Source organism: Otolemur garnettii, unplaced genomic scaffold (assembly GCF_000181295.1).
Source record: "Otolemur garnettii isolate 467f Iridium unplaced genomic scaffold, OtoGar3 scaffold00016, whole genome shotgun sequence".
Classification (NCBI taxonomy): domain Eukaryota; kingdom Metazoa; phylum Chordata; class Mammalia; order Primates; family Galagidae; genus Otolemur; species Otolemur garnettii.
Window position 1 is genome coordinate 28,844,378 of NW_003852411.1, and position 13,440 is coordinate 28,857,817.

At 41.5% G+C, this 13,440-nt stretch overlaps 1 protein-coding gene across 2 annotated transcripts; it reads right to left on the bottom strand.

Annotated features, from left to right (window-relative positions):
• Positions 1 to 6: 6 nt before the first annotated feature.
• LOC111723815 (SLAM family member 6-like) lies at positions 7 to 11,261 on the bottom strand. 2 transcript variants are annotated; one of them, XM_023510797.1, is made up of 5 exons: positions 11,225 to 11,261; positions 2,643 to 2,721; positions 1,179 to 1,511; positions 495 to 767; positions 7 to 206 (listed from the first exon to the last, which is right to left on the bottom strand). In XM_023510797.1, the coding sequence occupies exons 2-5, from the start codon at positions 2,695 to 2,697 to the stop codon at positions 22 to 24; spliced, it is 846 nt and encodes a 281-aa protein (XP_023366565.1). In that variant the 5' UTR covers positions 2,698 to 2,721; positions 11,225 to 11,261; the 3' UTR covers positions 7 to 21. The 2 variants fall into 2 exon arrangements, with proteins under 2 accessions (XP_023366565.1, XP_023366564.1); XM_023510796.1 differs by lacking the exon at positions 11,225 to 11,261 and adding an exon at positions 3,414 to 3,513.
• Positions 11,262 to 13,440: the final 2,179 nt, after the last annotated feature.

A 13,440-nucleotide genomic window follows, 5' to 3' on the forward strand; every position in this document is an offset into this window, starting at 1 on the left:
CACAGAAAAGGAGTGGCCTCATCAGTGGCCCTGGCTCTCTTGGGCCGCTGGTGGCCTCTGGTTACCCTGAGACCTAAGGGGTTTGCTGAGCACCCATGTCTGGATATGCCAAGTTCCTAGAATCCCTAGAAATACAAGGAGAAGAAGCCCCTTCCCCAGGAAAATCCATTTCACTGGACAATAGGTGACTTCAGCTGCCTTAGGACCTGAAAGAGAGAAAGCACAAGTGGAATTGTTGGCAGGTGCTGAGGGCTTATGGCAACCTCAAACTTCTGGGCTTAAGCGATTCTCTTGTCTCAACCTGGGACTACAGGCACCTGCCACAATACCCAGCTATTTTTTTGTTATAGTTGTCATTGTTGTTTAGCTAGTCGGGCTGGGTTCCAACCCATCAGCCTCGGTGTATGTGGCTAGCACTATAATCACTGTGCTACGGACACCGAGCCCTCCAAGTATTGTCTAAGGGTGCTTGAGAGAATGGAGAGGGCAGTTACCTGCACAGAGCTGCCGAGCAAGGAAGGGAATGGAGCTGCTATTGCTAACACGATTCATAACTGTGCAGGTATAGTTCCGGTCCAGATCACCAAGGCTCCAGGAGTCACTGAGGACAGATCCCATCTGGGACACAACAGTCCCTGATCCCACTGCTGACCACACATATGTGATGCCCTGTCTTCCTTCCTCCACAGAACACCTGAAGATGGCATTACAGGTCCCGTTCTCATAGGTGATGGTCTGTACTTCAGCTTGAGGCCTTGGCAGCCGCTCTGGTCGAAAAAATAGTTTTTAAAGCTCTAAATAGCAATAGAGGGCCTTTCTAGACCGTCTCATGAAAAAGGATGCAGGTGCTCAAGGAGAGAAAACAGAGCAAAAGTGCACCCCTTCAGAGAAAAGACCCCTGACTCACCCCTGTCCAGCTCCTGGGGGGCTGCATTAGGTAAAGGGCAAGTTATGTGATTTGCAAGTAGCCCCCCAAATAGCCAGGACCTGCCAGACTTAAGAAGGACAAAAAAGAATAAGAAAAGTAAAAAACAAATATCTACCTAGGAAAAATTCTGGACTAATCAAAAGAGTAAAATTGGGGGACAAGTTTACCAAGGGTCATCTAGCCCCCTAGACTTAGTGGGTGGCTGCACTCCTGTCATCACAGGGACCTGGCCCTCTAGGCCATTACTCACGGAAGATCCTCAGAGCATAAGTGAAAAACTTCGTAGAGGTCTCTGTGGCTATCTGGGCTGTGTAAGATCCTGTGTCTGCCGTCGTCAAGTTGCTGAGCTGCAAGGAGCAGCACCCAGTGAAGCTCAGCCGCTCTCTTAGTTTTGGGTCGGTCACGTGGGGTTCTGAACTTTGGTCTTCCCTTAGACTTATGAAGGCAATAGATGTTCCATTGTAAACCCAGGTGATGGACCTGGCCTTCTCTTCCGTGGGAAACTTCAGGGCAAGAGTTATCAACTCCCCCAGAACCCGGTTCACCATCAACGGGGTCATGCTGTCCTGTGAAACTGCACCCCCTATAAACACAGAAGGAAAAGGCTTTAAATTGGTCCCTGACAACCCCTGCCTCAGGTCTCCCAGTCAGTCCTGGCTCCCCTATGTTGGTGTCCATAAGAATATTGAACATAAACAGGTATTAGCAGTGGTGCTCTGGCTGGAGCTTGATGAGGGAAATACTTAAACTCTCCTTTCTGCTGGAAATCCTAGGGATTCTTCCTGCTAGGATCATTCTTCCTCATCTCAGGACTTGGTTTCCCCTAAGGGCTGGTGGCCCTGGAAGATAAGAATGGAAAGCTCTGGGAAAGTCACACACCATCCCTGTCCTGCCTGGCCCCTTTCTTCCCTCAGCCCTAGATTTCACCTCCCATGACTTCCTATTTTTGGAAATGTTTCCCCCTCCAGAACTGGAGTTTGGGTGTCTCCAGAACTGCAATTTGAATATCACTGCAGTTCCAGTGTCTCAGTAGCATCTGATTATTAAGATCCTAGATGACAGGACACCTGCTTCTTAGTCCCAATCCTGCCTCCATTTAGACATGTAGCTTTCAAGAAGCTTGTTGATTTCTCCAATCTTCTCTGCCTTTATAAAACAAGGGAGATAAAATGCAAAGTCTTTCCGATTCCTTCCAACTCTGGCCTTCACAATGTTATTCTTTTTTTTTTTTTTTTGAGACAGAGCCTCAAGCTGTCCCCCTGGGCAGAGTGCCGTGGCATTACAGCTCACAGCAACCTCCAACTCCTGGGCTCAAGCGAGTCTCCTGCCTCCGCCTCCCAAGTAGCTGGGACCACAGGCGCCCGCCACAACACCCGGCTATTTTTTGGTTGCAGCCGTCATTGTTGTTTGGCGGGTCCGGGCTGGGGATTCGAACCCGCCACCTTAGGTGTATGTGGCTGGCGCCTTAGCCGGTTGAGCTATAGGCGCAGAGCCCACAATGTTATTCTATGTGCCTTAGCTGTTTCTCTCTTCTCCTTCCTCCTTCCCCGTCCTTCACTGTCTAGTTAGTCTTTCTGTCTTGTGTCCTAACATCCCCAAACCTCTTCTCTCTTCCTGGCCCCCTAAGCTCCCTAATATGGAGTCCTCAATTCTGCCCACATGGATACCCCACCCCTCGGGAGGTCAGGCTACTGGGGAGGAGCTCCTGACTTACATTCCTGTGACTGGAGAAGCAGCAGGAGGAGGAGAAGCTGAGTGGGAGGCCCCATGTTGGCAGGATAGACCTGGTTTGCCTTGAAGATCATGCAGAATTAAGAAGAAGGTGGAAGAGGGCAGTAAGTCCTGATCTGATGCATGTCAGCTCCCTGTTCTAATCACACTTGCTAACCACTTCCTTTGTCAGTGCTTTCTTTCTTGTTTGTGGGAAACCAGGAGTATACAGGGTAGTCATAAATTTCATTGTATTTGTAACTACTTCAATTGGACGGGAACTTTATAGCCACCCTGTATGAAACATCCCTGTACCTGCTACTCAGTTTTGTTTTTGTTTTTTTTTAGAGACAGACTCACTTTGTTGCCCTCAGTAGAGTGCTGTGGTGCCACAGCTCACAGCAACCTCCAGTTCTTGGGCTTAGGTGATTCTCTTGCCTCAGCCTCCTGAGTAGCTGGGATGACAGGTGTTGGCCACAATACCCAGCTATTTTTTTGTTGCAGTTTGGCCGGGGCTGGGTTTGAACCCACCACCCTTGGTATATGGGGTCGGTGCCCTACTCACTGAGCCGCAGGCACTGCTCAACCACTCAGTTTTTTAATTGACTCAATAATTGTCCATATTTATTGGGTACAGTGTGATATTTTAATCCATATATACAATGTGTTCTTTTCTTTTTTTAATAAATAACCTCCCTTCAAAAAGTTAGTGAGAATAAAGAATATAGAATGTGGTTAGAGGCATTTTACATTGCTATCAAATACAGTCATTTACTTGAATAAGAAGTGCTTTCTTTATAAACATGGTTCCTGCCATTGGGAGCTCCGACTTTGATAGAATACTTTCCGTGACAAAAATAACTATGAAAAAAATATGCCTGTGGAAGGAGAACAGTCTAAATTCACAGGCAATTTAAACTCCTTTTGGCCTTTATATCAACTTTTATGTTACAAAAATAATGTTGGCTGGGTAGCTATCTCACTAGCAAACTGTATAGTTTTTATGAGATTGGCAAATCTTGATCAAGTATTGCATTTTTTTTTTTTTTGAGACAGAGTCTCACTTTGTCGCTCTTGGTAGAGTGCCATAGCATCACAGCTCACAGCAACCTCTATTAGGCTTAAGCAATTCTCTTGCCTCAGCCTCTCAAGTAGGTGGGAGTATAGGTGCCCACCACGATGCCTGACTGTTTCTTGAGTCTCACTCTGGCTCAGGCTGGTCTTGAACTCAGGCAATCCACCCTCCTTGACCTCACAGAGTGCTAGGATTACAGGTCCTAGGAGCCACCATGCCTGGCCCAAGTATTGCATTTTTAAAGCATAAAACCACTGGCTACTGATATCTTCCTCAACATTCATCAATTATTTTCTTCAAATTCAAACAGTATGCACACATACAGTCCATTATCAAAGAAAGCATGATAAACTACCCTAAACAAAGCAGTAGCATAATCTGCATGCTGTTTTACAATGGTAGAATAAAAACGGTTACATTTTCTCAGGTAGAAGGCAAAAGTGTATTATTTCTCCATTTCTGCTGAACTCATTTATCTTCTTCAGGCTTTCACGAAAATCGCAGGCAATCCAGTACCCAGGGTTTGACTGGAGACTTACTAATCAGGATAGAAGTCCTGATGCAGTTCATAAAAACCCAATTTTAAAAAAGGCATCAAAAACCACATTTGAAAAAAACTGTCCACATATAAAGAATGAAGCATTTGTAAGTTCCCAGCTTATATTCTAATAAGAGTACCAAACAGTTGAATATTGGCAGCCTGTGAATGCGACCCACGGAAGGAGTCTGAGAACCAAATTAATATGCTTGGTTCACTCTAATTCCACTGGTATCTTGGGTAAAAACAGTTCTTGCAGTCTGGAGTTTCTCCTCATGACCATTTAACCGTTACATCTTTATATCTTGAGATTCAACTATGTTGGCAAGTGTCTTCCAGATTCTCCATGCTATAAGTCTGGACTGGATGGGGGTGTGGGGGCAGCATTCTGCTGTGTGTTTTTCTTTTTTTTTTTTGCAGCTTTTGGCCGGGGCTGGGTTTGAACCCACAACCTCCGGTATATGGAGCCGGAGCCCTACTCCTTTGAGCCACAGGCACCGCCCCATGTGCTTTTCTTTTAATTGGCCTTGACAGTTGCCTCAGCTTCTGTCCTTAAAGACATCAATAGTTCAGAAATATTAAGATACTACTTTATAATAACTTAATGTGGTTTTAAAAAGATTCTGATATAATCATTTAGCCATTTTTCAATTTAAATCCTCCCTTACCTTATAGCATAAAATACACTCTGAATGGTTTACAAAGTTAAATGAAAAGAATGAAACCATCGTGCACTGCTATTTCCAAACAAGTGATGGGAATTCAGTAGAAGCTCCTACTTGGTTTGCTGTAATAATGCACTTTTTTTTTTTTTTTAATAATGCACCTTTTAAACAAGTGCAGTACAAGTCCTCAGCAACAAAATTCCTCCAACACTGTTGGCATTGGTGACCTCATCCTCAAGCTTTAACCTCACACCATCTAGTATCTCCTGGCCCATTTTACTACAAGATTCATGTCTGGCCCAAGATGTCTGGATATGGGCAATAGAATTTGTCACTTGAGGCTAGGTTCATAAAATATCGCTGGCATCACATAACAAAAATCAGTGTGAACTAACTTGTGACAGGGTGTGCAGTGGTTATTACAAGAATAAAGAGCTAAAGGGCAAGAGCATAGTGAGGGCTCAAAAAACCCTGAATCCAGGAAATGAAAACCAAGGGGAAACCAAGTAGGACTGTCTCTTCACTCCACTCTATGTGTCTGGTTTATTCTCATTCTGGATCAGCTCTCTCTTCACCTCCTTACTGGTAGAATAGGGTCACCAGTACACAGCTGTTATAGACTAGGCACACTAAAAGAGTCATCACCATTCTCTCTTTCTCCATTCATTTGATCATTTTCTCCCAATTCCAGATTCCTGGAGAAGGGACTCTGGTTAGGAAAGCAAGGGCTTCAGCAAACTTGCCCATCTCTTCCCTATTTCCCAACATGTGAGAAATAATGGGTAATCTAGGAAAGTGGATAGCCATTCTCAACTGCTAACAACATAAAAAAATAGTCCTAACATAGGACCAGTTTTAGAAATTCAGCCAAACACCAAAGTTGAGATAATTTTCCATGAGCTCCAAAATACCTACAACCCAGATTCAATAATTTTCACTATTTTTGCCATAATTGGTTTATTTACATTTTTCCTTCTCTCTCTCTCTCTTTCTCTTCTCCTTCCCCTCCTCGTCTTCCTCCCCCTCCTTCAATATTTAAAGCAAATCCCAGATATTATACCATCATTCCTACATATTTTAATATATGTTTTAAAATTTTTTCTTATAAAACATTTATGCCAGTATCACATTAAAAGAGTGAAAAATAATTCTTTGCTATTATGAAATACCCAGTCCATATTCAAAGTTGCCTCAATGGTAGAAAACATTTTGTAGCTGGTTTTGTTTTAATTGGGAGCCAAACAAGACCCTTATGCTGCATTTGGTTATTGACCCTCAAAAATATCTTTTAATACAGAGAAGTCAGTCTCTTTTATCCCCTCCTTTTCCCTTTATTTTCTTTTGTTTTTGAGAGAGGTTTCCTTTATTTTGTTCCTTTCTTGTTTAAGTATCATTAAAAATGCATGATTTTTATATGTGTATATTCAATGCATTTCAACTGCAACCAGCATTAGTTTGATGCTTAAAATTTTTCATCTTTGGTCAATGGCCAGGAGCTCTGGATGTTGGCTTCTGTGTTCTTCTCACATGCCCGCATGGGTATTTTAAAATTTCTTTGAATTCTTGCACAATAAGGTATTTCAGGCCCATTTTGTTGAGTACCTGCTACAGGTAGAAATTAGCCATTCTTCAAAAGATGTCTAATTTTTTAATGAGGGAATGGTACTAGAGGTCACAATTTTATTTCTAAGCATACACATTGATATTGGGTTGGATGGCTTCCGAGTCTTTTTAGGGGACAGAGCTGGAAAATTCATATTAAAAAAATAGAACACATCTTTGTGATTGTGAATTGTACCTCTATAAGGGGCTGAAGTACTATATCATTGTGGTTTTGATTTTCATTTTCCTAAAGATTAGTGATGAGCATATTTTAATGTGTTTGTTGGCCATTTGTATATCTTCATAGGAGAAATATATATTCAATTTCTTTGACCATTTTTTTTAAAAAAGAACATAAGTTTGCATGTATTTTTTCCATTTTCATTTAAAATCTTTGATTTACATGTGTGTGTTTTGCTTACAAGAGAAAGTTTTTATACCTGCCAGTACTTATGTTAAAAACATACTTGTTTTATCCTGGAAAAAATAAACATATAGTTTTAAAATAATGATATCAGAATTATTTATAGCAATAATAAACACTGAATGAGTATAAGATTTCTTTGGAAAATATATTCATCCTTAGAATATCCTCCACTTAGGATGTACAATTAAAATATAGTAGAACCTCACCGTTGACCACCTCCCTACACTGATCACCTCCTTAAATTTACTTAATTTTCATAGACAAGACATGTACCACATGTACGTATAAGTACAATAGGCCTAGTTTTTTATGTTGACCACCTCCATATGCTGACCAGTTTGTTACAGTCCCTTGGGTGGTCAACTTGCAAAAGTTCTACTATACTGTATTGGGATTGATTGTCTTGCGAGGAAACTAGCTTAAGTAGGAGAGGGCTCTCTATGGATGTGCCTTATTACCTAGGCAATCTGACCAAACATGTGGCCTAATGAAGGGGTAGATGGCAGCCTTCTGTCAAGAGATGGCAAGTCTATGCCAGGAGTCCTGTGCCTCTGTGTCTACTGAGTAGCCTCATCCTCCACATATGTCAAACTTTATGTTGAATGTAGCAACAGCAGCCACACATTAAAGGAACAATTGAGAAGAAGGTGGAGCAAAATGGCTGAATAGAAACCTGCAATGATTGTACTCTACATAAACACCTAGTTCAACAACCATCCACACAAGAAAACACATTCAGAAGAACCAGAAGTCAGGTAAGGGAGCATAAGTACCTAGTTTTTCCTTTATATCAAGGAAACAGGCATGAAGGGGCAGAAAAGAGAGTCTTATGTTGCCTACCTAGACCACCTCTCCTGCATGTCCCTGTGGTGCTGGGCCAGCATACTAAGGGGAGAGAAAATCCACATACCCCAAAGAAAAAGAGTGACATAACTACGGAGCTTTGCACTGAAACTCAGGGCCACCTTGGCAGAGGAAACAGCACAGGGCAGAATTCTGCCAGTGCTCAGGGAAGGAACATTTGACCACCCTAGCCAGGGGGAAATTCTTGATCCCAAAATCCAGCCAGCCTTAGCACTGGCTGACAAAATGTAGTCTACGGCCTGAACCAAATTTGTAAGGCAATAGGGCCATAAAGGCTACAGTCCTTGGCAATTCCTGTGGCTCTGCTGGCTCAGAGCTAGTAAACTTGGGGTACACATGACACACTGAGACACCAGCAGGGGTGGCTAACCCAGTGCCTATGTCATGCCTCCCCCAACTGCAGGCAGTGTGGTTCAGGGGGTCTTCTTCCAAATTGGGGAAAGAAAAGGGAAGAGTCCAGAGGACTGTTTTGCAACTTGGGTACCAGCTCAACCCAGTAAAATAAAATTCCAAGCAGATTCCTGAAGTCCCTCATCCCAAGTGCTTAGTTCTTAGAAGGCTGTTCTGGACCCATCCTGGGCCAGAAGAAAACATGCTGCTCTGAAGGGAAGGACCCTGTCCTGGCAGGATTTACCATCTGCTGACTAAAGAGCCCTTGGGCTTTGAATAAATATCAGAGGTACATGCATGGGCTTTAGGTAAGACTGGGCTGGCTCAGGTGTGACCTGGTGCTGGTAGCCAGGAGAGAGTGCCCCAACTACTTCCCAAACTCTTCCCCCAGTTCCAGCAGCCCAACACAGAAAATGAGGGGAAAGAGTAAAAGATTTCACCTGGTAACACAGGAAATTCTCCCATCTTTGACTCAAGTCCACCCAGGGAATACCACTAGGAGTCTACAAGATTCACAACATTCTTGGGCTTAGGGCACCCCACTGCTAATGTAGCTGCATTGAAGAAAGACTTGGATCACAACATTCAATTCCCTTTGGATATCTGGAAAGCCTCCTCAAGAAAGATGGGTTCAAGAAATCTCAGACTGTGAGGATTAAAACAAATACCTAACTCTTCAATTCCCCAGACATTGACAAACATTCACAAGCATCAAGAAAATTCAGAAAAACATGAGCTCACCAAACAAACTAAATAAGGCACAATGAGAAATCCTGGAGTACTGGAGATATGTGAACAATCTGACAAAGAATTCAAAATAGCTGTCCATAAGTAACTCAAGACAACACAAAAAAAGATATTGAATAGAGTATCCCAGACATTTAACTAAGAGATCAAAGCAATAAAAGAAAAATCAGGCAGAAATTTTGGACCTTAAGAATTCAAATGGCAAACTGAAAAATGCATCAGTGTCTCTCAAAAGCAAAATTGAACCAGCAGAAGAAAGTATTAGTGAGCTTGAAGACAGGCTATTTGAAAATACACAGTCAGAAAAGAAAAAATAAAGAATAAATCATGCCTACCCAATCTAGGAAATAGTCTCAAAGGGCAAATCTAAGAGTTACCGGCCTTAAAGAGGAGGTAGAAAGGGAGATTGTGGTAGAAAATGTATTCGAAGAAATAAACTTTTATCATTCTCTCTCTTCTCTATTGAGTAAGTTGCATACATAATGGTCCTTTGACTTTAAACATTTCAGTATTCATTTCCTAAAAATTAGAGTATTCTTATACAACCACAATAGTTATCAATTTCAATAATTAGTTTGTCTTATCTACCATTTGGATTCCAGTTTTGTCCATTGACCCAATGATGTCCTTAATGGCACTTAATTTTTTTTTACATCTAGTATACTTATAATCCAATGAAGATCTAACCAAATAAAATAGCATGAGAATATATGAAGTAAAAATGAAGAAAGTACTATGAAATACTAGAAGTACAACAGTAGTAGTAGTAATAAAGCCTTTAATTCACATCTCAAAGTTTGCAGAAGTCGAGTAGAGAAAAAAGGGTGTACTGTAGAATGAATATTAACTAGAATAACCTAAAAATAGAAAACATACATCACTTTCACATATGACCTTAGAATAAAGATTGGCTATTTGTTTGGTCAAAAAAATCTCAACAAATTCCAGCAAGGAAACATCATCATACAGGTCAGATTATCCGACCCTCAATGTAATAAAACTAATGTTTGCTCCAATCAAAAACCAAAAAGCTCCAATCATCATAAAATTCTAAATCATTCTGTTATATAAGGAAGTAAAATGAAGAAGTTATTTGGTTGCAGTTACGAAAGTACCTTTTGTGGGCTTACTCATTGGAAAGTTCCAAGTTACATAATCATGTTAGTTGGCTATCTATGACTGGCTGAGGTTAAGTTTAGTTTTCTGACATAAACATTTACCAAAAATGAACCATGTTGAGTTTTCTCTATATTTGCATTTTAAGCAAAGCTAAGGCTATTTTTAAGGCACACTTGACTTTATTTACTGAGGAATTTTTTAGAAGGCCTGGACTCCATTTTAATTTTGCTTTAACACTAGTACATGTAAAGCCAGGTAAATTCAGGGGGAAAAAATAATAACAGAGACTAACATACCAAATATTAAAATGTATCAGAAAACTAAAGTAATTAAGAGTTTGGTACTGCAAAATAATGGAGAAAATTGTCTAAGATTAGGATCAAATCCATATGGAATTTAGCATATAGTAAAAGGGAAATTTTAAATTAGTGAGGAATAAAAGAATGACTTAATTAATGAGGTTAGAACAGCTAGCGGATGGTTGAAAAGAAAATTAGCGGAAATAAATCCTGTATCAAAGATTAAATTCAACTAAAATTTGATCTAGTACTTCAACATAAAAATGCCTATACATGTCCTAGAAGAAAACATCACATATAAAAATCACTTCCGAATTGGGAAGGCTTTTCTAAGCAGATATTAACCTCAGAGGCTGTAAAAGAAAAGTCTGGGAGATGGCAAGACAGCTGAGGTTTTTCATGCTCATCCCCCCACCATAAAAAAAGAACCAAAACAATAAATTAACAGCTCCTTTTCAACTAGAGTGACCAAGAGTGAGAAGAGTCAAAAACAACTATATCTACAATAAATTGTTCAGGAATATACAATATAAAAAGATGTAAATCTGTAACAACAAAAACATACATTTGGGGGATAGAGTAAAAGTCCACAACAACTATATGCAACAAAGGTTAAGTTGTTATCAACTCAAAATAGCCAATCAATTATAAGATGTTTTATGTAGGTCCCATAGTGACTACAAAGCAAGAACCTATCGTAGATAGGAAAATGAGAAAGAGAAGGGAAATCAAAGCTAAGCACAATAGAAAATTACTAAATCACAAAGGTAGACAGCAGGAGAGAAGGAGAGGAATGAGGAGGGATGAAGGAGCTACAAAACAAGGACACAGTTAACAAAATGATAGGAGCAGATCCTTACATGTCAACAAAGTGGCCAGCACCTGGCACGTTGGAGGCTCCCAGTCAGTCTGGAGTGCAGGACTGGCCCAGCTCCTGCCTCAGTGACCTTTGATTTGTGATCTTTTATGACTCGCTTCTGCCAAGGACATTGCTACCAGCCAGCCTTGTCCATTCACAGCAGGAAGAGGACATAGGGCTGTCATTTGACTTGAGCTACTGTAGGGAAAATTGTGCCCTGATCTTTAACATAAGACTTGCTTCCAGCTTGAGAGACCTAGAGCATCACAAGAATGGCACATAAGTTGTGTGTGTGCAGGAGATCAGAAAACTGGCCTCCATGAGGCGTATGTAAGGTGTAGCAATACCAGGCCTCATGGTAATGGTAAAAACTCTAGATTCCAAAATCTCCTGATGCTAGAGACAGAGGTACCAGGGCCCAGGACTGGCCAGGTCTTGAGCTCGGCTTAGGTAGGTTCTGGACATGGACCACTAAGCTACCTTGCTCAGAAACAGTTTCTCTTAGGTGCTTGAGAGCTATCTACTTTAGCTGGAGAGAGAGAGAGAGAGAGAGAGAGAGTCTTAGAGAGAGTAAAGCAGTCTTCTTAGAAACAGATAGATCTTGGTCTTTAGCAGAGCTTGGTGATCCTCAGCAGAGAGATGCTGTGCTGGCGTTCTGCAGGCGGGAGAGGAGATAGAGTCAGAGTAAATGTGTCCGTGATAGAATGTGCATGCTTTATGACTGCCTTCTCCTCCAGCCCAATATGAGGCTGAGCTCATGCTTCTCAACACCACAGGTGTAGAGACTGCCAATTCACCAATGCTCTCATCTCATGAGCTCTCTCATGCTAGTTAGAACTAAATCTCTCTCCATGCCCTTTTCACTAAGGTGTTCCATTACAGGTATTTCTTATAACTCTCACTCCTCCTAGCCATAGGCTATACAGGCTGCTACACAGAGGTCTTGCTTAAGGTCTGTGGTTTTGCAAAAACAAGTTGAAGACATTCTGACGCTTTCCACGTTCCCCCTTTTTAGGGCTAATGTCTCATTTTCCTGCTCTGTGAAAATAAATACAGACCCAAGATTTGCTCCCAGAGTGCCTCAGTACCCTTGACCTTGTGTAAACCTTTTCATTCCTCCTGTCAAAATCCCCTCATTTGATGACCCTGAGCACCTTCTTCTGGTGACTCCGACATGATCAGACCAACTGCATCGTAATGACGACAAGACAGACATGCAGGAACAGTGATTGCAGGGACAACTTAGATGTCCATCAGGCTCAGATAAGAAACCCAGAGATACTCATGGGATAGGGAATCTTCCTTTCACTGCATTAACTTCAGGTGACTTTTCAAACATGGAACAAGAACTTTCAAGAGAACAATGTTTGTACATTGGTACTCTCAAACAGCTGTTAAAAGCTGCTGATTGCACACTGGATGAAAAAGCCTTAGTCTCACTTTTCCAAACTGTATGGCTGCATTGCCCTTGGTTCCAGGATGAAAGAACCTTTGATATAAATCTATGGGAACAGGTTGGCCGTGTACTGTCAGAAAATTCATGTTTCTACCTGCATGGCATGGAGCCGTATTAGGGCTGCTCGAATGCCTTTATATATTTCTGACGCAAAGAAAGTTCAAGAGAAGAAAATACTATGCAGGAAATGTTAAGAGTACACCCACCTGGGCAGACTGAAATCACCCTGCCCGTCCACCACTTCCAGTGGAGCCAGAACCCATTCCTCCCAATCAAAAAACCAGGAATTCCCTCCCCTGCCAATGCCCAAGAATTAGCCCTGTTGACAACTTCCACTCCTGATGGTGAGCCTTATTATAATAACTATAAATCCTCTTTTCAAGAATGTTTAAAAGGAGGATTAGCATAAGGCTGCTGTGTCACCTTCCCAGCAGTCATTAAAAACAACTTCATGTGTCACTACCGCATAAAAGATAGAGTTTAAGCTGCAATAAGTGGGCTTCCCATAGGTGCTGGGAGAGCCTGGAGCACTTCTCGCAGAGTCCTTTTATTGAGAAGATACATAATGGGCAGAAAGATTACTAAGCAAAGACATGCAGGGAAATGATCTCATAGGTGCCAAGACAGTATGTGCTCAAGGAAATGAGTTCCAAAGGTGTCATGAGAGTATGTGCTTAAGGAAATGATCCCCCAAAAGATTATATGCGATTTTCCTCCACTAATCCTTCAAGGAACCACCATAAAATTCTTTTTTTTTTTTT